This window comes from Lates calcarifer, linkage group LG15 (assembly GCF_001640805.2).
Source record: "Lates calcarifer isolate ASB-BC8 linkage group LG15, TLL_Latcal_v3, whole genome shotgun sequence".
NCBI lineage: Eukaryota > Metazoa > Chordata > Actinopteri > Centropomidae > Lates > Lates calcarifer.
This window is the reverse complement of record NC_066847.1, coordinates 11,219,955-11,243,602: the sequence shown is the minus strand read 5'-3', so window position 1 is coordinate 11,243,602 and position 23,648 is coordinate 11,219,955. Positions and strand designations below refer to the sequence as shown.

Below are 23,648 nucleotides of genomic sequence, written 5' to 3'. Positions count from 1 at the left end.
CATCAGTGCTTTTACTTTTAACACTTTAAGTACATTTTGCTGTTAATACTTGAGCACATTCACTTTGTATTATCTTAAATTCAGTGCTTTTATCTCTTACATTGTAGTCATTTAATGAAGCATTATAGTACTCCCTCCACCTCTTATAAAAATATGAATTCAGAAAAATCTGAAAAAATCAAAACAAAAGTAACATGGGAAATAAGTAGCATTCATGGAACATATGCTGCACATGTAGTTTAAGGTCTTTGTCTGGTAGCACAACCACAGAACTAGCAGAGATTTAAGGTTTGGGGGCTGAGGGTGGGCGGGGGGTAATAGGTGGGCTAACTGAGCTCACCGCAAAATTATATATAGACTTCCTGCACCCTCACTTCAAACCCACCAAGACACACTCCAGGAGCTACAGTCGACGAGGATGAGATTCAAACTTTTGACAGAGCGAGGTGATTCCCAGCCCCATAACCACTTCAAACAGGATGCGTGTACGTAAGCGTTCAAAGCTGAAGTATTTCTGCAGTGCAATGAGGCTTCTGTTTAGTTTCTGTGCTCGTGTCACAAAAAAGCATATATACATACATACCTCACTTTACTGTCTCTGGAAAAAAATGCTCACACACAGGGCTACTGTTTTGAGCGCGCACGCGGGCCATGTGTTTTCACTCTTAAGCTGATTCACAAAAAAATTGTCATTTTAAAAAGTCCCTGTTGGTCTGCGTGTTGCCCTTTGCTGCCCTCACACTGGATGTGACACATCCTCTGCGAGTTTCATTTATCATAATAGGTTCCGTTTAACTTTAATAATCTGCAAACCTCAGTCCAGACACTTGTTTGGGGCTGGTATCTTGTGCTGGGCTGACCTCTCCATCCGTGGTCACCTCCAGATGGAAATATTGCTGAGTCATGAGGAGGCGGGGGAGGGGTCACTAAGTCTATTTCGATTGAATTATATGCTTTCAGGTAGGCAGTAGGCAGATATCCTTCAATCCGCTTTCGCTGCCCGCTTGTAGGCTACTCTACCCACCCTCGCGCGGTGATGCCCAAGGGAAACAGGGGGAGGAGGAGGAGAAGGAGGAGCGGGGTCTCCAAAAAAAACCTGCCCACCTCTCTCCTCCCTCCGCCACCAACGCAGCGACAGACACCGCTGCTGGCCTATCGCCGGACCCCCCCACCACCACCTCCCTACGTCCTCTCCCTCCCTCCCGGCCCTCCCTCCCCCTGTGCCCTGCCCACCCCGGCGGTCTCTTCTCCAGCCCTGCCAGAGCCAATCCGCGACTGGGTGTAAGTAGGGCAAGCCGCTTCCTGGTTCTCAGAAAGGAGGAGCTGGGAGTCGGAGTGGGCCAGCGGAGGCAGCAGACAGGGGGGTCAGAGCAGCTCTGAGAGCCGGCGGTCTGCAGAGAGAGAGAGAGAGAGCAGAGAGGACCAAAGAGAGAAAAAAAAACACCGACGCACGGTTTGGGCGAATAATTAAAAAAAAAACAACAACTCCCCGAGTGTCGAGCTGAGGACGGAGGGAGCGGTGGAGAAGAGAAGACAAGAGCCGCGAGGATAAAAAAAAGAAGAAGAAGAAGAAGAAGAAGTAGTAGAAGAAGAAGAAGTAGGCAGGGTGGGACGGAATAATCCAGGAAGTGTGGAGGCCGGTCAGGTGGGAGGCGACGAGTCAGGACAGGTGCCACACCGGCACTCAGGTAACTACTTCACCTGACTGCTGACGAAATGACTGAAAACCGCGACTCTTTTATAAGTTAAACGTGATTTAGTTGACATGTCTGTTTGCCATGACAGCGCCGGCTTGTCTCAATCTATAGTCCTCCCCTCCTCCTCTTCCCCCTCCTGCTCTCCTCCTCTCTCTCCCTCCCTCCCTCCCGGTTCTGATCGGGGTCACGGGAGGACTATCCACGTCACGGGTAGATTCGGTAACTCCCGTCGACATTTATTCCCCCTAATATTACAACCAGAGCGCGCGCTTGGCTTGGCTTTTTTTAATGCACAAAATGAAACCTTTTTTTTTTTTTTGCGGAGCAGGTGCTGCAGCCGCTGCCTGTTTAATACGTGCGTCTGTGCGCGGCAGCGGCGGCCAGGTGAGAGAGATAGAGAAAGGAACAGCAGGGTCGGCGGGTACATTTCTGGAGACTCGGCTGCTAATTATAGCCGAGAACACCGGCTGACATCCAAAACCTAACCTGCTCTCACGCACATTACCTGCCTCTCTGCTGCTCATGGGGCACGCAGCACAGTGGATCTATTGGATTTAGCCTCTTGCACCTAAATGATCTCCCTTCAGTGGTCTGTTAATCATCATTATCATCATCAGCAGCATCATCATCATCCTCCTCCCCATGGCGCACCCAGTGTTTTATTTTAATCCTGGCACTATCCTGTGTTACAATAGGATGTGCTCAGGCTGTAATGTTAGGTTAAAGCCTCTGCCTATCTCGTGGGTGGGGAGGGCTGTCATGCCAGTGGGCTTTTGTGTGTGTCATTACAGAAGGTAAATGACTCGCCCCTCTGACAGACCGGCCAAACAAGCTCAACTGGCTTGAGTTTGGTTTCCCTGTCTTGGGCACAGCCTGTTTGGTTAAATCTTTAGGTGTCCATGCAGGTAGTTAATGCCTTATGCCCTCTAGGCTCAGGTGTTGTCAGGTTTTTATTTTTTTATTTTTGTTCTCTGGCTCACCTCTCAGTCTCAGAGGACTGGAGTGGGAGGCTGACACATCGTCTACGGCCTCTAGTTGTGGGCAAGCTTGAGACTAAAGGGAAGAAAAGTTTAGAGAAGAGAAAGTCTGAATAGTTTTTTGTTTTCCTTTTGTCTCGCTGTTGTGTTCCTAGTGTGCCAGGGTTAACATACCACCATCATGCGAGCGGACATCTCTCTAATGCTCTCTCTCGCACTGGGATGCCCCCCCGCACATGGAAGAGCCATCAGGGTTTTGAAATAAATTTTTAATGCCAGCTCTGTTTGCCCTAACTTTGTCTGCAACATAATTAGACATCTGTGCTTCATCCCTCGTTCCTGCTGTCCTGACATGACCTCCATCCTGCTCTGCTTTTCCACAGGCCTGCCCCTTTCTTATAGCCCATATCTCTGTTTTGGCACTTCTCTGACATCATCGTAGGTTGAATCTGCAGCCTCGTGAATATTTTTACACTTTCCTACACCTTGTGAACATTTCTTAGAGAGCTCTGAAAATCGTAAAAATGCCTGTGCGTCACTTCTGTACAGTATGTTAGTGATCATTTTCATCTGAAGAGGTGTGTGTGTGTGAGAGAGACTGTGTGTCTGTGTGTGTGAGTGTGTGTGTGTGTGTGTGTGTTTGTGTGTGTGTGTGTGGGCTTTCCCAACCCTATTGACTGTTGGAGAACTTCTTTTCATAAGAAGTCAAAGTAGGAAGCGGTTGGTTTCTATCGTCTTTCTTTTACAAGAACCCCCCACTCCACCCCAAATTACATCTGATGCATCATATGATAGCCTGTGGGAGTGTGTGTGTGTGTGTGTGTGTGTGTGTGTGTGTGTGTGTGTGTGTGTGTGTGTGTGTGTCTGTGTCTGTGTCTGTGTATTCACATGCACTGTATTGAAAGCAATGAAAACACGCACCTCAGCACTGTGTATTTTCTTGATATTAGTTCATCAAGCCTCCCACCTCTGTTCACACTTGGTAGTAATACTCAAATCAGGTTGATTTTTATTTTAATACTTTCTTGGCTTTTCCCTCAGGTGTATGACCTTTGCTGACCTCTGAACAAAGAACCAAAGAGGAGGGGGCGGGTGAGAGAGAGACAGACAGCAGGCACCCATCTTCTCCTGGGTTTATGGACTGGAGGTAAGACCATATATTATATACTACACCATAAATCTCAGGATCAGTCCCTCACCTTTGCCAACACACTTTTTTTAATGCTGCCAACCACTTTGGTGAGTGCAGCTGCTTTCTCAAAAAAAGCAAAGCGTGGATGTACAATGGGACAATGATTGTCTTAATTTAAAGGATTCAGTATGCTTCAAGCAAACAAGTTTATCCGAAGTGTCGTCCGAACACGCTTAAAGGAAAATGTGTTTATGCTCACTCCAAAGTGCTACGCTTGGAGGTGGGGTGAAAGGTTGGTTGTCATAGTGAGTGCCAAGACTAGAAACTTTAAAAATGCTGGATAACGTTGCACACTTTTTCCAAAGCGTTGCTTCTGTGTGTAGCCATGAAAAGTCACAGAAGTACTAAGCTCCGCATATGTGTCCAGTCGCTGTGTGAAATTGGTCGGATTGTCGGTTTTCGGAAAGGCGTGGTGGGAGGAGGTTTTTGAATTATCCGACCATGCAACAAGAAGTGAAGTATACTTGCGCCACAGTCAAACGTGTGGCAAAATGCCTGCTATCATCGAGACAAATGGGGATAACAAATGGACGAACACTTTTGGACGGTGTCACAGTCTGTTAGTTCATGGCATTGCAATCCTTTGTATACATAAGAAGTGACGGAGGTAGTTATGTGAAGAGTGATTCAGGAGAGAAATGGTTAATAACCGTGTGAAGTGGGCGTGATTGTCAGTTTCGGAAAGTTACAGAATTCTTGGTCGCGGCCCTCATAATGCTGACATCGGAAAAGTTTGTGGTGAAAGGGGTTTCAGAAGCTTTTTAAGTATTTGTCAAACACTTTGTTTGAAGCATACTGGCACATTCAAGATGCTTTTGGGTGAGGGCCCGAGTTTCACTCAGTCCCTATGAGGAGCCAGAGCAGTAGATTGAAGGTTGGAACAGATGCAGTGCGATACATATCGGCGTGAGTGGTCACAAAATATGATTTCATTCAGTTTGAACTTTTCTCTTGCTTGTCATGAAGTAAATTTGTCACCTTAGAGATATATGTTAAATTCATGTTAATTAGCACCCCCTACAGGCACAGATATGAGTCAGAAATCGAGACTCGGGTGTCACATTTGAGAAGTTGTTTCACCTTCTCGTTGTCATGAACTCAAAATGTCCTAGAGCGAAACCTGAATATATAATATACTGAAGTGATCAAGATAGCTGTCATTCACAAATCCAATCAATATTTAGTAAAGAACATGTCCAACCATAGTGTTTAATACAAAATATGAATTCACATCATTACAGATTTTTAACAACATGGCTGCATATTCATACTGTCATAGATGAAGTTCAATCATTCCTAAATGACTGAAAGCAGACTGAGATAATATTAGATCCATTTATGCCCCTTTATCAGGCTCAGCCCACACTGTTTCTGAGAAATACAAATAAACGAACACATGCTCAGACTAGGCTAGGGCTCGGCTAATTTCCCTGATACAAATCATTCATAACAGCTAAATCTGTATCTGTTTTAATGAGCCTGTCATATTTTTTGCTCCTCTGCCACAGTATTAACACGATGTTGTGGGGATCAAACCTCATAAAGCCCAGGTGGTTATAAATTGGGGGGGGGGGGTCCTGTTATAGAGGACAGGCTTCTTGAAAACATTCCTTGTCCTTGGAAAAGAAAATATGAGCTGAATAAAGTGGTCAAGCAGTTAAATATTTTATAGGCAACCTGGAAGTTAACTCCTCTGTGGTTTGTTGGCTGCAGACGCTCCATAACTGCTATCGGCTTTTAGAGATGGCTCAGCAATGAATCCAAAAATAAACTCTTGAGTTTAAAAATGGGCTGATGATATTTATGGATTTTTATTATGTTGGATAATAAGCACAAAGCTGCACTGCTTTTGAGAAGTTTTAAAGCCTTATTGACAATAGTCTAACTGTAGGCTAAATTACACAGCACAGACACATTACTACCAGCTGCTTCAGCTTCAGGCAAACATTATACCAGCTAATTTAACAACATGCAATTAAAATACAGCTGGACAAAAATATGGATATTATTACATTTTTGACAAACCCATAGTGCAATTACTGATTCTTGTAACCAATAATGTATTTATCAGAGACTTAAAAAGTCAAACAAATTGTGCTAATTGGTTTATTTTACCCCACAGAATAATAAATAAATAATATAAGTGTGTTATTTCTCACCCACAGACCTTATTTTATGCTTTTTTATGAAAGTTAAATTGTAAGTCTCAGCCAGAGAAACCCATAGCTCAAAATATAAATGTATTTACCCACATAGGACTAAAAACTGGACCTCACACAGTGACAACAAACCACATGAAGAATACACCTCTGTGATATTTGTTCAGGTTATCATGAACTTACTGAGAAGAGTGTAGCCTGTGATACAAATCTTACATAAATGACTCTGATGAACATTTTGATCACTGAAGCCTTTACTGTGAACTTTTACTGAAGTTAGATTTCACTGGTGTTTTCAGATAGACTGGAGAAACCCAATCAGATTTTATGCAGTGGCCAATAAAGTGCATCTCCGGCCAAACATAATAGACTGTTTTTAGTGTTTCAACTCACTCCAGCATGCAGATTCATTTGATAATGATGCATTAATTAAATCAAAACAGATTTCAGCCATTAAGCAAACACATACCCGCATTTATCCCCCTCCCGAATTATTGCTGATCATCATTAGAAGCAACATGAAAATATCCTTCCCTCTGAACTGAATACTTAAACACAGATTTACAGCATAGAAATGATAAAGAGCATCCTGTAATGACGCATAATCCTCTTTTAAGATGGCGTTATCATGAAAGTGATGGTATACGTAGTTATGGACACTCACACTTCAACTTGAATCAAATTTGTGTGTGTGTGTGTGTGTGTGTGTGTGTGTGTGTGTGTGTGTGTGTGTGTGTGTGTGTGTGGTGGGCAAGTTGGCATGACAAATCATATGACCATGGTTTTGCTGGTGACTACCATGTGTCCGTGAACTCAGGGTGGGGAGGGGGGAGGGGTGTTAGGAGGAAGTGACATTGAGTGGTCTGTTAGATGAGGAACACACACACACACACGTACACACGTACACACGTACACATACTACAGCACATGCATACATATAGGCACATGCATATACATGCATGCACGTGGTTCCAGGAAATGCTTTATAATTAGGGCATGTGAGCCCATATAAATTCCCCCTTTTCAGACATGGGTCTTTCAGTTTCATACAAACCGACTGAGTGGGAGGAAGGTGGGGAGAAAGAGAGAGAGAAAGAATGGGGGAGGGAGAGTGGGAGTTGAAAGAAGTTAAGGTTTCTGTCTTTGCCCCTAATATTTGAAGGTGTCTCACCCTTTTTCTCAGGTGTTCTTCACCCCCTCCCCTCCCTGCAACGTCGATTACTCAGAGAAAATCTCATGATTCTCTGTACTTATTTTGATTTTTCCTCATGCAAAAAATAAGGACAGATGACACCTCTGCAGTCATGTGTCATCCTTTGCAAGAAATTCGACTTAACTCATAAAGTAGAAAATATTTAATTCAGTGTTTTATTTTTATGACGTCCTTAAAATAGATTTGTCGCTGTAACTTATCAGTTTTATGACTGGAAGTCCCCTTTGCTTAAAAAGGCATGACTGAAGGCATGACCGTAGCCTTTGACCTCTGGACAAATGCTGCATTTTCACCATATATGGCGGATATTTCTCCACATTGAGGCAGTAATGGCACAGGGGTGACTACATGGTGTCCGTAATCCAGTCTGCTGCTACTACAGTTGAGTCTTGCCCCCACTTGATCTGTGTCAATAGAGGAAGTTATGTATCTGCCATTTCCTCTTTTCAGTCATGAGTTTCTGTAGCATTTGACAGCCCTCCCTCGCTCTCGACCACCAGCCTCGCATCCCACGCCACCCAGCATTAACCAATCAGCAGGTGGCCGTGACTCTTCTTCTTCTTGTAAAGAGTCAGAGAAGAAAGAGAGAGAGAGAAAAAAAGAAGGCTTGAGAAAAAGCTACAGGCTGACGGAGTGATCATGATTCAGCTCTTCTAGTAACAGTGCAATTGTTTCTGTACACATTGAGCGGGCGGTTATCATAAATAGGTACAGTGAGACAACACTTCAGGGAAAGTGAGAATAAACACCCAAACATGAGCAGGCGATGGGAGTCAGTGATGCTGAAACTGACCCCTTTCATATGTGCTGTTCAAAGGGGAACTCCACCAGTAAATGGAGGCATTTATTCCAAGTCGCTGCACACATCCCTTTTGGAAAAATAAAATCACTTTTTGTTGTGTTCATGTTTTTAAAACAAACATTATTATTGTTGCAGAAAGGCCACATGACACATTAGATAGTTCATATTTTTTAATGTGGTGCTTTAGGACCAAACTTCCTTAATAAGACAGTCATTTTTTCTCTTCTTCTCCCCTTGAAGAAAAGTGCTTATCAGCTTCCCAGCATTCAGACTGTGAAAGATTAAAAAAACACAGCTGATACTTTTGCTGCGAGACGACCACCAGGAAAAGATGCTATCAGTTAGGTGGTGTTGTCGTTTTTTGTTTTTTTTTTTTGTTTTTGGTGCTCACGCAGTTGTCTGGGTCCTGACTTTTTTGACACCACAGCAGTGGGTGATGCAGTTGTGCACCAGTCAGCTGGACCACAAGTCCCTCCCTGAAGTTATACTGAAGTTCTGATATAATTCACAGATTGTAGTTACAGTAAAAACTTGCAGTCTCCTCCCCTCCCTGTATCGCTGCCATGCCGCTAAGCTGATTTGTCAGGAAGGTGACACATCTTTCACCCATGTCTTCTAATTGTCTCTTTCCTTCCCTCTGCTTCTACAAAACATGATAGATCTTTTTTTCTTGTTTGATTTTTTTCTGTTTTTGCTCAATCTTTCTCAGAGCTGTTCTTGTTCGTTTTCTATGCGTTAGATTGTCTCTTCCATTTATCTCTCCATCTGCTCTAGTGGTCGACCATCTTTACTGAGCACAGGAAGAGGAAACTGATCAGGATCAGTTAGTTTTGCGACATTTCTCTCTCTGAGTGTGCATTTGTGTGTGTGTGTCCAGTGCTTTTGCAACATCTTCCTCTAAAATGGGAGGTCATTTGTGTGGGAGAGCAGCAGTTGTTGAGACCCTCCCAGTGATGTGGCAATGTCATGTACACGACACACACTGATGCACAGTAACAGTGTTATGTGTCTAAACAGGTGTTCTTATCAACAGAAATGTTCAGGGTGAAAGGTTTAAAACTCATCCTGTTGTTTTTTGCGGCCTCTGCCATATTTGTTTTCAGGGGAAGATCATATTTTTATCACATTTTTATTTCCTTTATTCGTTCTTTGCATGAACATATTCACACACACTGCATGAATACATACTGATAAAGTGTAAATCTCACAATGTAAATACACATCATTTCTTTGACCTCATCCTCACACCATCCCACCCAACACCCATCTACCCATCCCCATCTCCAAAACCATCCCACTTACCCCAATACCCCGAATCATAATGTACAGAAAGTCTGATCCTCAAAATGACTCCAGATTTACCCACACAGACATGCTACACACAGTACACCTACAGTGAACCACACATAAACCTACATTCATAGGTGTGCAGTGTCTGAGGGAGGAAAAAAAAAACCTGAATAATGTTTTAACTTCAGCTACTTTTATAAAGGTTAACATTCAGGATTTTTGGTTGAGTTGATTCATTTTTACAGTCATTTTTGGAGCCACAGCTTGTGGTGTTGTGCAATACCACATCATGTCATCAAGTGTCGGTGAATAAGATTACAGGGTGGACTTAAAAGTGATCAGAGAGTTTAATCAATGCCTCAACATTTTAAACATTTTTTAAAAATTCTTTTAAAGGTTTAGAATATTGCAAATATTATTAATTATACAGCCAATGAAATAGATTGAATTACACTGTCAGTTGCTGTAGCTTTGCCGTCCATGCACGCACACTTGCATAAAGCCTTGATAAAACATTTTAATCACAGTTTATGTGTATGTGTGTAAATTCTATTGATAATTATGTTTTTTTTGTCATTAAGTATTGATCAGATTTTATTTAGAATCCAAACAAAACATTTTAAAGTGTTTGTATAAAATGAAATCAGATCAGAATATGAAAAATACCAAACATCATTATACAGCAAAAATGACAAAATGGCAACAACACACAAAAAATATTTTAAAAAAAGGAACAGTGCAGCTAAATATTCTGTTTCCGGTGTCTGTTTGACAAAAAGCTGAATGTTTTTCTTCACGGCCGTGTTTTTAGTTTCATAGCTTCGTGAAGAGGATTAGAAATGTATTTGAAAAATACTAATTGTATAACTGTATTGTTGGTTTCTTAGCACAGATTTCAAAGGAGTCTGATATTAGCCTCAGTGGAAAATCTGACTGAAAAGTAACTTTCAAGTCACTAATGAATAATCCTACTGCACAGACTGTAAATATTGTCCAAGGTAGTCTTTAAAAGATAGTAAGTCAAAACCTTTACATGCAGATGATTTTTTTTTTTTTATTGTTCCATTGAAAAGCTGCAAACTTGAGGACGATGGTGCCCTGTATTACTGTGCTTGGTGCTCCACTCCATGATTACACCTACACACTTCATTTGCTTGTACCACGGACCGACATGTTAAAACACCCCCACTGAGTTACAGCAAGTGTGTGCTGATAAATTACTACATGCCTGACTGTGATGATACTTTTCTTTGTTGTCATTACGGCGTTTTCACGTAGAGTGTAATCAGTCGACGTACTCTCAGAGGAAATGTTCCTCAGCTTTATCAACTCAAATGAGCTCATCAGATAAATATTAACATCATTTAAACCACACGTACAAAAATAAAGTTTCTCTCCTGCTCTTGCATATTAATTGACGTAGGGCGCAGCATGTGATTCACCCACACACCTTGTCGCTCCAGCATTCTCACACACTTACATACACACACACACACAGTTGTAGAGTGTTGGGGGTAGAAACTGCTGACCAGATAAGGAGCTCAGAGAGAGGGAGAGTGAGGTGTGAAACCACTCCGTCAGCATGGCTTCTCTCTCACATCTGTGTGTGTTCTCCATCTTAGGTTGAAACTCCCTTTTGGTGATGCTAATGATAGAGGTGGCTGCTACCACATCTCTCCCTCAGACATCTGCACACACACAAGCACCCACACACACAAACACACACACACACCTGCAAGGACTCTTGCTACTTCCTGTGGCTGCGTGCATGTGTTCACCTCTTGCTTGATCGCTCTGTTTATCTCCCAGTCGTCATGTCACGGCTCCTCTCCCTTCTCTTTTTCTGTCTCCCCCCTTCCTCTCCCCTTGTAACTTAACTCTCTCTACTCTTGTTTCATGTCTCCTCGCTAACACAGATTGTTCAAGGCCTGGGACTAGATTTTCCTGTCTTAACCTCCCCTCTTCTCTGCTTTATCTTCTCAGAGTATCTCAACACCCACTCCTCATTCACTCACTCACTCCCTCACTCACTCACTCTCATGTGTTTCTCCTCCCCCATGCCCTCCTTTTTCTTGTGTGATTTCTAAGAACATGTATGTTTTTAGAAAACACACCTCCCTCATGTTCCTTCTGTTGTCTCTTCTCAAATCTCAGACCGTTTTCCTCTTTCCAACCTCAGATTGATTTCTTTTCCTGCTCCTGCTTTCTCCTCCTTTCACTGTGGCAGGCACTGGCAGCAGAGTCGTTACACATCACACTCATTTCAGAAAAAAATAGGCACTAAAAATATATTTTTGGCATTTTGGGGAAATCATTTTGGTATTATTTTGAATCACCAGTTTCAGATTGTTTACTGTATGTTTCTTCAGAATTAAAAAGTTGTCAAGTAGAAATGGATTTATATTGTTCAGGAAAAAATATAAAATAAAATAAAAACTGTATAAAAAAGCTTTAAAAGACAATTTGAATTCATCCCACTTTTAGTATTTTTGAGCAAAAAACCCCTCAAAATTCAAAATACTGTATGTGTCCTCCACTGTGCATTTTGAGGCAAGCAAGTTTAAACACAATTTAACATAAATAATTAACTTACACACATAAAAAAAATCTAAAAATACACGGCAGTTGTAGAAAGAGCTGAAATACACGAGGAGCAATGGCAGCGGAAAATCTATATGTGGCAAACAATATCGATCACAACAAAGGAACATTATGACACACAAAAGTTGCCAAAATAAAACAACATCAAACAACAGCTTGTTAATCTCCATGAGCCACAGGAACAGCGACTCGCCTACTTCTATTCTGCTGAGGAAAAAAACAATTGTTTAATTTCAGTTGTAATATCTGGGTTAAATAAACTGCAAAAATGTATTAATTTGTAGATGTTTGGATTCTGTATTCTGTGTTTTCCTTATATTAGAGGCTGAATTACAATAAAATACAATTTAATTCTGCAGTGATTTCAGTTATTTCACTGTTTTATCTGAGTAAATTAACCATTAACCACCACTAATATCATTTAATTTTGTTGTGTGCAAATATCTTCTGAAAATCCCCAAAAGCCGTCAACAAAATATTGTTACATTTTGTGATTTTATGTACAGTTAACGAGATGTTTGATATGGTCAGTGATATCTAGTCGATACACAGACATGTCAGGTGTAAAAAGTTCATTTTTCTTTACATAGTTTCAAGGCAGAAATTGTGTGAATGTTATGGGACAGCTCATATATGTGCACCCAAATGTCTTGTCCCATGTGTTGATAAGCTGATAATCCTCCAACAGATTCGTGGCAGTGTTCAGGTCTGGCATGCAAACTGGCTGCTGTTGTACTGTAGCTCGCAGTGTGTGCGTGGAGTGTTGTGGTGTGGGAGGGCGAGGGGATAAGGGCCTCCGCTCTGCCAGCCAAATGAATAATGTAATGTGTTCTTGGAACTAAGACCACAGTGTACGCATGCGTCCACACACACATACACGCACACGCACACACACACACACACACACACACACACCATAATGCCCCAGTTACAGTAAGGACTGAGGAGGGCTTGGTTGCAGGGGTTTGTTGAATAAAAGACAGAACAAACTTCTGCTGAGTAACACAAGAGAAATGGACTTCTCTCTTCCTTCTTCTTTTTTTTGTATTCCTCCTCAGTCCAGTCATGGCAGGGCACAGTCGTTATCATTCTAATTATCATGATGGTGTCTCAAGTCTTGTCTTTGACAAATTCAAATGCCGATTCAAATTCTCTCTGGTCGCGTCTGTTTTTATATCTCCTGGTGGGATGCAAATGATCAGACCAGAGGGAACTGTTGGGACGCAGAGCAGGTGGAGCTTGTGTTTTACTACCCAGCAGAGATGAGATGTATTATTAGAAGACCTGGATGTGTCAGTTTAGTGCATAGCCAGTATTCACGTGTAGCTTTTTGAACATAATAAGTTGCTTAAGCTTTGCTCTCAGATAGTCCTGTGAGAGTGCTCTGCTGGGCTGAAACCAGCAGCAGTAGCAGAAGTAGCAGCTTTGGTTTGGCAGACGTGTGTGTGTGTGTGTGTGTGTGTGTACTCTCATCTTTTCTCATCCCCCCCATTTCCTCCTCCCCTACTCTTCCTCAGAGAAGGTGTCCCAGTACCACACTCCACTTACTACCCTAAAATAAGAGAGGTGAAAACAGAGGGTGAAATCTTTTGTCCTGCTTAACCCTTTAATCCTTGTCTGTCACAGAGAAGAAAGAGTGGTGAGAGGAAGACGAGTGTGTGGAGGAGAAACGGTATGAACTTGAAACTTACTTTCCAATACGTTTGGCTGCTTTGTTGTTTTTTTGGTGCAGTAGTGGTTGTTTGGCATTATCATTTTGTTATGCTGCGGTTACGAATAACGTCTCATATACGGGATTTTATCTGAATGAAAACACTTGTAGATGTGTGTGTGTGTGTGTGTGTGTGTGAGAGAGAGAGTGTGAGTGTGAGAGTGTGAGTGTGTGAGTGACACTGTGTCAGAGTATGTGCGTGTAGGAGTGTTTCGTTTACTGTACAGAATGGACAACTGCTCCTTACTTGTGAGCCTTTTATTTTGAAAAGTACATTTTAGAAATTATTCATGCTTCAAACAGTTTAGACATTTATTCTGATAGAAACATTGTACAGCAGAACACTTTAACAGTGTTGCTAAATTTAGTCAAGTCTACTTTTAAATTTATACTCTTTTACCTTTTACATTTAACTTTTAATTTTTATCCATATTGCCTCATGGTCAGTACTGGGTGTGTTGATGAAACCGTTACAACACATGCAACGAACCATACGTGCTCACATTAACTAACACACACACACACATATAGAGAGTCACAAACACACACATGTACGGGCACTTTGGAAAACATCTGACATCAGAATTCATAAAAGCATTTCTCCTTCTCCCTCTCAGCCACAGTTTTCTGTGAATAGTATAAAGTCATATTTTCCCCCTTAGTGCTGGAGCCTGATATAATTGAGGTGGACTGGGAAAACTTACAGCCTTTAACGGAAAATAAGAGCCATAAAAATAATACTAACAGTTCTAGTTCCAGTCATCACACACTCTTTAGTGTGTGTGTGTGTGTGTGTGTGTGTGTGTGTGTGTGTGTGCAGTGGGATTTTGCGATATAGACGCTGGATGGATACTGTAACCTGCTTTTATAATGAAGAATAAATCTTTGTATGCAGGTTTGGTCAGTCCTGCAGCTGTCACTTTCCTGGCCTCCGCACAAACTAGTCTGCCTTTTATTTATTTATTTATTTTAGGAATTGTACTAAGTCGTGGTACTAGTGCTGGACAGTAACAGATTTAAGTTTCCATTTCCGCTTCAGTAAAAACGAATCCTCTGTGTATTCTCTTCTACATGTTTAATACTTTTACTTTATTTTACGGTCTGGTCAGTTCCAGCTTCACAGTCATAACATGCAGGTCTGGAGGTTACATTTTTTAAAAAAAAGGTTAAAAATCTTGGCTGTGTGGGTAATGTCATCAGCTTTATAAAACTAAGATACGTAAATCCTCATTGTAAAGAGAGAGGAAGAGTGTGCACATAATGAAAGCAAGGGATGAGGAAACCATAGAGTTGCAGAGGAGGTGAATTCCTCTACCGTCGACATAAAGAGTGGGAGGTGTGAATAAAAAACAAAGAAAGAGATAAGAGACAATTGTTGGAAGGATAACATCTCAACATCTGTAACAATAAGATGCATAAAAAGTGAAAAGTTGTTTTTTTTTTTGAGAATGAAAAAGACTACCTTACCACACCTAAAAGCAAACAAGGGATATCAGTCGACGACCCTGAACCCTAATTAACATGAATAAACTTACAATGACAGTAATTAAGATTTATGATAATGGTTGAATATGTGTTTGTGGACTAACATTATTATCTTGTGTGCAAGACAAAATGTGCTTGTGGTATCTGTCTGTGGGCTGTTTTAACATTAGTTAGAATGTGTTGCAAGATTCAGCAACTTATGCAGACATGTCCTTGGTTAGCAACAAAAAAACAGAAACAAGGTGGAGGGAGAAGGGGGGTATGAACAGTGTGCAGTTTGTGCGCGCACGCGTCTGTGTGTCCATATGTGTGTGCGTGCGTGTCATGATGTGTCAGTGTTAACTGACTCACAGACAGACAGACAGAAAATTGATGGGAATCATTGCAATCTTATTATTTTCCGAACACGTCTTCGTTCTAAGGAATATGCCTAAAATAACAAGCTTGAACCACCAACTACCCATGATGCTTTTTTTTCTTTCTCTCTCTCTCTCTCTCTCTCTCTCCTGTGCCGGAAATTGAATGTGCGTTGTTGTGTGCTCCTCCTAAAACCCCTTTGTGTCTCGCTTTTTCTGTACTGCTTTACTTGAGATTTCTGTTTGTTGGGGGTTTTGGTAACTTGTGTGCTTGTTGAAGGCATTTCAGAAACTGGGCAAAACACAGTTTGTGTATTTATGCACGTAATAATAATTACCAGCAATCCTGTTTTCCAGTGGATGCATTTAAACAATGATTGCCTTTGAGAGTGGTATTTAAATATGACATGCAGGCCTGTTATCAGGTTATCGTCTTATAATGAGACAAACTGTACATGCACAAGGTCATGGGATGCATTTAATCTTTGTCCCAGACTTGGGTGATAAGTTTACAATGGGGTTTTTTTTCCCCTCCATAATGCTTTTTCCACATACAGTATATATAACTGATATTACTACACATCTGCGTTTAATGCAGGACTGCAACTAACCGTTATTGTAATTATCGATTCATCTAGAGAAACTAATTGAGAAAATAACATTCTCAATTAAATGATTGGTCCCTGAAATGTAAAAAAACGGCCAAAAATACCCGTCAGAAATTCCCAAAGCCTGAGGTGACATGTTCATGTCACGATTTGTCCAACCCACGGTCCAAAACTCAAAGATATTCCATTTACATTAATATACAACACAGGAACGTGGCAAATCCTCACATTTCAGAGGCAGAAATCACAGAATGTTTGGCATCTTTGGCCTGAAAATGAAAATCTTTTTGTCTGTTTTCCCTCTCCCCTAGTCTTTTGACTAAGGGATTAATCAACTTGTTGTTACAGCTCTAGAATGATGTAAATGAAAAAATTATGTGTGTTTCTGTGCGTGCAGAAGACAAAGCAAACATATTCCCCTTGACTTCCTCACTTTTCTGTATCAGCGGTTGCCCAAACACATGCCGTCCCCATCGCCTCAAGCAGAGGAGCAGATAACTCTTATGAAAATGCACTAGCTTCAAAAATAACACTTAATATCTGCTGTAGAGGCCGTGCTGTTATTTTATCACAGGCAGCCAGTGACGTTTAGCGTGCCTTGGTTTCAAAGGAAGAGCTCTCTGCACCTCACCTTCTCTGTAGTACGTTGTAATATGATTTAACTCTCATATTGCACCTTGCTGAATGTTTGTTCCTGGGTATAATATGACTCATAATGTCAATATGATTTTGGTTCTTACATGGTTGCTCAACTTTGACATTCTTTGAGTTGACTAAAAAAATATTGTTTTGGTTGCATGTGCTGGTTTCCTTCCTGCCAAACCAGTTCAACTAATGTACGTGGTCTGAAGCCTGAAGGTTATTTATTCTACATCACCCACAGTCCCACCATGACCCTAGACACTACTTGCCTACCTACCATCTACCTGCTGGCTGCCCTCTGAGCAGGGAGAGGTCGACAAGGAGATCATGTTTATCGGAAAGTGTTCGGAAAATGGGCCGTTGGGTTTTGGAGAGAGGGGGCGCGTAGGCGACCCGCGGGGGGGGGAGGGGTATCTCTAAATCTGTTTTCGTCACCGTACACCCTCTTTTGATATAACAGGAAGGAGAGTGAGTGACAGAATGTGCGAATGAGGGTAGACATCCCCAGGGATGAACGCTTAAACCCCGACTTCTGACAAAGAGATCAGACCTTTAAGTTACACATCTAAGGGTAGAAGGAAATAGGAAAAAAAGAGGTGGTTTTCAAAGACCGAGAGAAGGAAAGTGAGGGAGAAGACTCAGCCGGTGTAAAGAGCGAAAAGATGGATGCCATGAGACACACGCTGCCTCGCCTCCAGCTGACTGTACCCATGCCCATAAAGATGGGGAAGGTAGGATTAACATTTGATTTCACCTCTGGGTGCTTTAGCTCATCCTTGGATGAGAGAAGGAAAGGTCTGATATCGATTTATGCGATGGGAACGATCAAGAAGTTTGAGAGGCTTAGAAGTGTTGGCAAGTTCTTGAAAAGTGGTTGTTTGATTGATCGTACTTCTTTTTTTAAAACTGTTGTATGGGTGGAGCACATTTCTATGTTTTTTAAATAGGCAGCCATCAAGATCATCACATAACAGGTTAAATCTAACAATAGTGGGTGGGGGGAGCCACAGATTGGCACGCAATGTGTGTTATGTGTGCGTTGTATTGTATATGTGTGTGTGTGTACTCCTGTGTCTGTGTGTGTTTAATAGGGTGTGTTTTGGAGCAGGTTAGTCAGGTGGATGTGCTGTCGTTGTGCAGAGCCCTCTGGGCACTGTGTGAACACTGTTATTGGATGGCCAGGGGGCTGCCAGTTGCTATGGGAGGGAGATGAAGGGCAGGGAGGGGGAATCTGGAGGGTGAGTTGTTTGTGGAAAATCTGGTCTGCTCAGGTGTGTGAGAGATATTGTTGAGCAGGTATATTGTGGACAGGGTGAGGTGCGAGCTTAGGGAGCCAAAGAAGGGAGTTGTTGGGTCTTATTACCAGCAGGCCTCATTACACCTCACAAAGAGAAATAAAGAAAGTTATTGTCGGTAGTTGACTTGCACTAGGACACCTTACCCTCAACCCACCGCTCATACCTTTGTGTTGATTAACTTTACTGGGCAAATAACAGTTGACTACACTGTACATGCTGCACATCCAGTTTTTTTTAAAAACATTTGTACATGACGTACGTTTCTTCCAGTCCCCATAAAGGTTGTAATTCTTCTCATGCTTTTTTTCCTTCCTCATTCTTTCACTGGTACTCCCCCCCTTTCACCCACTCTGGCCCGTCATTTCCTCCCTCTCCCTCGCTTGCTTGTCTTTCTTCTCTTCCTCTTCCATTAAGTCCCTCTCTTTCTTCTCCAGTTATTTTAATCAAACGGCTAATGCTATAAAGGTTTCACACAGGAATTAACCTACTGCCCTTCGGTTACAACACCTACAGCACATTATATAATCCTGCGTCCTTTCTGCATCGTTGTTATCGATCATTTTGTTTTGCATCTCCCCTGTTTCCGATGACTGTTTCTTCTTCTACTTTCTCTTATATTTCGCCTTTGCTGCTGGCTCTGTCATCCTCCTTTTTGATTTCTTCCCCTGATGCTCCAACCCCCCCTCCCCAATCCCACTGGCCAAAATCGCTGCCTCCTGATTTAGTAATCTGGAGAGAAAGTACAGGGGGGGTGAGGACAGGAGGATAAGGGGAGAGTTGTTGCTAAGCCCGGTTTAAATTGTCCCTCACGTGAAAGAGAACTCCCTGTGTCAGTCACGCCACTGAAGGTTTATGTTTTGGACGCTTTAAGTTTGGCTGGGCTCAAGGGTAATCCTTCGTTCTCTGAAACGGCAAAGATATAATCATGCCGTTGATGCTATTTTTGTAGAAAACAAAAGTGACTTCAGCCAAATCAAATGTACATTTTGACTTGACTCAGTTACCGAACTGTAATTTGCTCTTTCACTTACCCAATCTTCTCTCTCTTTCACGCAGGTGGCAATGTCTCCAGGAGAGGACGGTCTGATTGGGATCCCCTTCCCGGAGCACAGCAATGAGCTCTTGTCCCACCTCAACGACCAGAGGAGGACAGGGCTCCTGTGTGACCTCACCTTGACATCCCGTGGGGCGCGCTACCCGACCCACCGCTCCGTCATGGCCGCCGTCAGTCTCTACTTCCGCCGGTTGTTTGGGGCAGAGGAGGGCGGCGGCGAGGGCGGAGGAGGTTTCAGCGTTTGCCAGCTGGACTGCGTGGCACCCGATGCCCTGGATGCCCTTCTGGAGTTCGCCTACACTGCCACCCTGACCATCCCGAGCTCTGGGATGAGAGACGTCCTGCGAGGGGCTCAGCTCCTGGGCATCCAGTGTGTGGCTGACGCCTGCAGAGACATCCTGGGAGAGACGGCGGAGGCAGAGGGGGAGACAGCGGAGGAGCAGACAACCCAACACATGGCGGCCAAGAGGATGGTGGAGGTAGAGAGCGGTGTAGAGAAAGCGTCCCGAAGAAAAACGGACAGAAAGAAGGTGAAAAAAGTCGGATTGCATCACAACAACTCCTTGATTTTAAACCCGCCACCTGCTTCTCCGGTCTCACACCCTTCCCCTGCGTCCGACAGCATCCGCTCCCTGCCATCTACCCAGCCGCCCAGCCCCGAACAGGAGGAGCTTCGCCTCAAAGCTGGGCAGAACGGAGACCCCAGGTCGATCACACAGCCAGGGAGGGGTGCCGCACTAAACGGAGGGCTCCTTCACCACTGGCTGCAGGAGCCCCTCCGTATAGCCCACCCACCTCCTGTCGCACCCTTGAATGACAAGCTGTCGGAGGATGATGACATGGAGGGTTTGGATGATGGTATGGTGATGGGAAGCACCTCCATACCTGTCTCTGTTGCTGAGCGAGGAGCGACGACGTCAGCGGTGGGAGGGGGGAGGAAGAGGAAGTCTCAGACGCCCCAGCAGTGCCCTGTCTGTCAGAAGATCATCCATGGAGCTGGGAAACTGCCCCGACACATGAGGACACACACCGGAGAGAAACCCTTCCAGTGCTCTGCCTGTGGAGTCCGGTTCACCCGGTACAGACAAACAAAACAAAATAGTTTGATGTCGTTTTGCTCTTATTGTTCTTCCCCTTCTCAATCTTCATCTTCCTTTCTGTCTCTTCCACAGGAATGATAAGTTGAAGATCCACATGAGGAAACACACAGGCGAGCGCCCCTACCCGTGCCCCCACTGCCCCGCCAGGTTCCTCCACTCATACGACCTCAAAAACCACCTGTCTCTCCACAGTGGGGCGCGACCCTTCGAGTGCCCGCTCTGCCACAAGGCCTTCGCCCGAGAGGACCACCTCCAGCGTCACCGCAAGGGGCACAGCTGCCTGGAGCTGCGAACCCGTCGGCCCAGGCGCGGTCCGGAGCTCGCGGAGGACGGGAGAGGGGACGGAAGCAGGAGGGAGCACTCCAACCCCCTGGAGGCTCTGTCCCTACAGGCCCATTCCTCAGCGTTTCTCCCCCACGCGGTGCTGGACGGCGGGAGCGGGTCCGGTGCTGGCCCTCCGCTGCTGTTCCCCGGCGACGTCGAGAGGGGACGCTCGCTCACCCTCCAGGCCCTGGCCCAGCTCGGGCCTCACAGGTTGGCCGGCTACCCCGAGCTCTTCCTGAGAGGGCTGGAGCTGCGAGGGGGCAGGGAGGCGGAGGGGGAAGATCCGGGTGGAACCCACTCGCCGGCTGCTCAGCGTGACCGATGGGTAGACGATGTGGAGGAGGAAATCGGAGACGAGGAAGCGGAGGAAGAGGAATAGTTAAAAGAGAGTGTGTGTGTGTACGTGTATGCGTGTGTGTGTCTGTGTGGTAAAGCATCCACAGTAAAAAAAAAATCTCACTCAGGTGGCTGGACTAATGACCTGCTGCTCCCATATAGAGAGCGCTTAAAGAAAAAAAAAAAAAACAAACTAAATGATATTAAAAGAAAAAAAATGGAAAACGGGTTTTCAGAGATATTTTAAATGTTTGTCTTCTGGCTCTTGGCATTTGATTTCATTTGTCTTTTAAATTTAATTTCTCGTTTGCTGTTTAATTTTATGTATTTTAGGTTTGAGCTGTTTCTTTATGATTTGACTTTATTTTTCTAGCTGGACATGTGTGTGTTGAGTGTGTGGTTACTGGGATGCTTTTCACTATGCAAACTAAAATCCAGAGCTGCAACATGGAGGGATATTTGAAGATGTATATTTTAGTTACAACATAATGTATTGATTCAGGTGCAATTCAGAAGTCATATCATGTAGATCACAGGAATGAGTTTGTGTGCTCACTGACCTCTGGTGGTTGTCAGTGGAAATGCAGTCTAATTAATCAAACTTGTTCTGTGCGTTGTAAGCAATAATGTTCTTTGTATCTTTTCTTCGTAGAGGTAGAATCTTTGCTTTCATTTGGTGCTTGAACCAAAGATTTTTAGTTGAACTTTTTATTTTCTTAAATCTTAAGTTGACAGGAGTGGGGAGAAGTGAATTGTGGCCAATGTTGGGTTTGAAGAGAAAATCCTTTCCCAACTGTTATGATCGCCATGAGAAAAGAATCTGCTTCCATATGTGAGTGTGTGTTTCAGAGCCGCGGAGCTCTGCGTTAAATGCCTGACCAAAAGAGACAACGTTTGGATCAATGAGTTGATGTTGATTAATGCTGAAGACAATTCTTCTTTTCCCAAAGGCTGTGTGAATTTCAGTCTTCCAATGCACTCGTTTCGGTTCCGTGTTTGAAAAAAAGGAGGAAAAAAAAGAAGGGGCAAGGTGAGGTGATGAATGCGATGGCTTGTCCCTTTTTTTCCTGTATTTATTTATTTATTGTTATTTATTATGGCTCTTCTGCTGAAACTCTTTCGTGAGACCAGATCCAGGGTTTGTGGACGCAGATCACGGTCCATATCTCGTCAAGTCTTGCAAGACGCTGCAGCGCGCTTATTTTGGGCTCAACATCTCCATTTATTACCTAAACGCCTTTTATTACAGGCTGCGTGTCTTCTTTTGGCGATTCTTCCTCAAATGCATTCTTTGCACATTTAACCCCCGTCAGGTACTGCAAATAGCACAGGCACATTCCATCCTCCGGGGTAGAGAGAAGGGAACAGAGCAAAGAAGTAGTCATGGAAGGTTTTTTAAAAACCTTCGATGTAAACTGGAACTCAAAACATCTTGCTTTTCTGTTGTTAAATCAACACGTATAGTACTGTATCACGTTAATACATGGCAGTTCTTATAGATCGGCCACCGCTGTGTCTAAAGGGGCCATTACCTTCTTGAGTTCATCTGTCTTCGACCAAAAACCTCTTCAGTTTCATTTTGCTTTTCTGGACCAGTACATTAAGGCCTGTTGCAGGGTGTAATGCAGTCGTTAATGGCTTTAAAAACGAGAAAGCGCTCGTCTTTTTATTTCCAGTTGGCTTGAAAACCCATGTAGTCAGAACCTGCTGTAGCAGTCGTGCTGGTCTGGCCTTGTGTGCACTATCCGCTCCTTGTTGTGTAGTAAATCTTTTTTTTTTTTTAATCTCCAATTTATTTGCACTATGAGATTTGAGAGCTTCAAGCCTTTTTGTCTGACCTTCAATATTTAGTCCATTAACTCAGTATCATTTAAAATTGTGATTGAAATAGACAATACTTCTTTAAAATCCCACATACATTGAGTACGTTTCCTCCTGCATATTAGTACAGAGTTATTGTCAAATGTAATATATATTGGGAGTTGCCTTTGTTTTTTTTTTTTGTTTTGTTTTTTTTTTTTTGTGCTGCAACTATTCTCAGGAAATCTTGAGCAATGCACTAAGTGATTATACAGAATATAAAATGGGAAGAAATTGTTTGGTGCTGCAGGGTGATTGACACTCTTCATGTCCGTGTAAGGCCAGCAGTTTCAAAATAAGAGATTTTTTTATTATATCATTTCACATTTTAAAAAAACATGATTCAAACTGATTGTGAGGTTAAAATACACAGGTAACTGTAGTGAAAGTAAACTACTGGCCTTACTGGAACCTGTCCTACTGGAAATGGCAGTGTGACAGTTGGTCCTGTTCATGAAGGGTGTTGGTGCTCCCAGTCAGAGCTTTGTGAATGAATGAGGGTTAACCTGATGCCAGCTGTGAAGTGTGTGTTTCTGTGTGAGCTGTTTGTTTTCTCGGCTTCGGTGAAGGGACATGGGGTCTGGTATGAGTCGAGACCCCGCTATCAGGGATACATTTTTGTCTTTCAGTTTTTAGTGGAACCTTCTCAGAGATATGAATTCATTTTCCCATCATTTGTTTCAGTTAATGTAAAGAAAAGAAATAAAGATATCTAAGCTTGCTGTTTTTTGTTTTATGTGTTATCTTTAACTCTTTACAGGCTTTAGCAGCTACAGAGGCAGATACCAATATCCGTGTTTGAGAGTGTGAAAAAGCCGATTATACAGTACAGTACAGTATACACATCTATGGGCTGAAATGTGCTGAACAAAGAAACTATGACGAGCTATGCAGTGGTTTCTTCTGTTCCTAAAATACCTTCAGTGCACCTTTGGCATCTCTG

At 43.0% G+C, this 23,648-nt stretch overlaps 1 protein-coding gene across 2 annotated transcripts; it reads left to right on the top strand.

Moving 5' to 3' along the window:
* Positions 1-1,470: 1,470 nt before the first annotated feature.
* Positions 1,471-23,427, top strand: zbtb7b (zinc finger and BTB domain containing 7B). Of its 2 annotated transcripts, XM_018680402.2 has the most exons (4): positions 1,471-1,688; positions 3,716-3,821; positions 19,088-20,163; positions 20,258-23,427. In XM_018680402.2, the coding sequence occupies exons 3-4, from the start codon at positions 19,094-19,096 to the stop codon at positions 20,886-20,888; spliced, it is 1,701 nt and encodes a 566-aa protein (XP_018535918.1). In that variant the 5' UTR covers positions 1,471-1,688; positions 3,716-3,821; positions 19,088-19,093; the 3' UTR covers positions 20,889-23,427. The 2 variants fall into 2 exon arrangements, with proteins under 2 accessions (XP_018535918.1, XP_018535917.1); XM_018680401.2 differs by lacking the exons at positions 1,471-1,688; positions 3,716-3,821 and adding an exon at positions 17,146-17,464.
* Positions 23,428-23,648: the final 221 nt, after the last annotated feature.

Coding starts and splice junctions, on each gene's coding strand:
- zbtb7b (XM_018680401.2), top strand. CDS start 17,396: ATGGATGCCATGAGACACACGCTGCCTCGCCTCCAGCTGACTGTACCC. Junction 17,465..19,087: donor TGCCCATAAAGATGGGGAAG/GTAGGATTAACA, acceptor TCTTTCACGCAG/GTGGCAATGTCTCCAGGAGA. Junction 20,164..20,257: donor TGTGGAGTCCGGTTCACCCG/GTACAGACAAAC, acceptor TCTCTTCCACAG/GAATGATAAGTTGAAGATCC.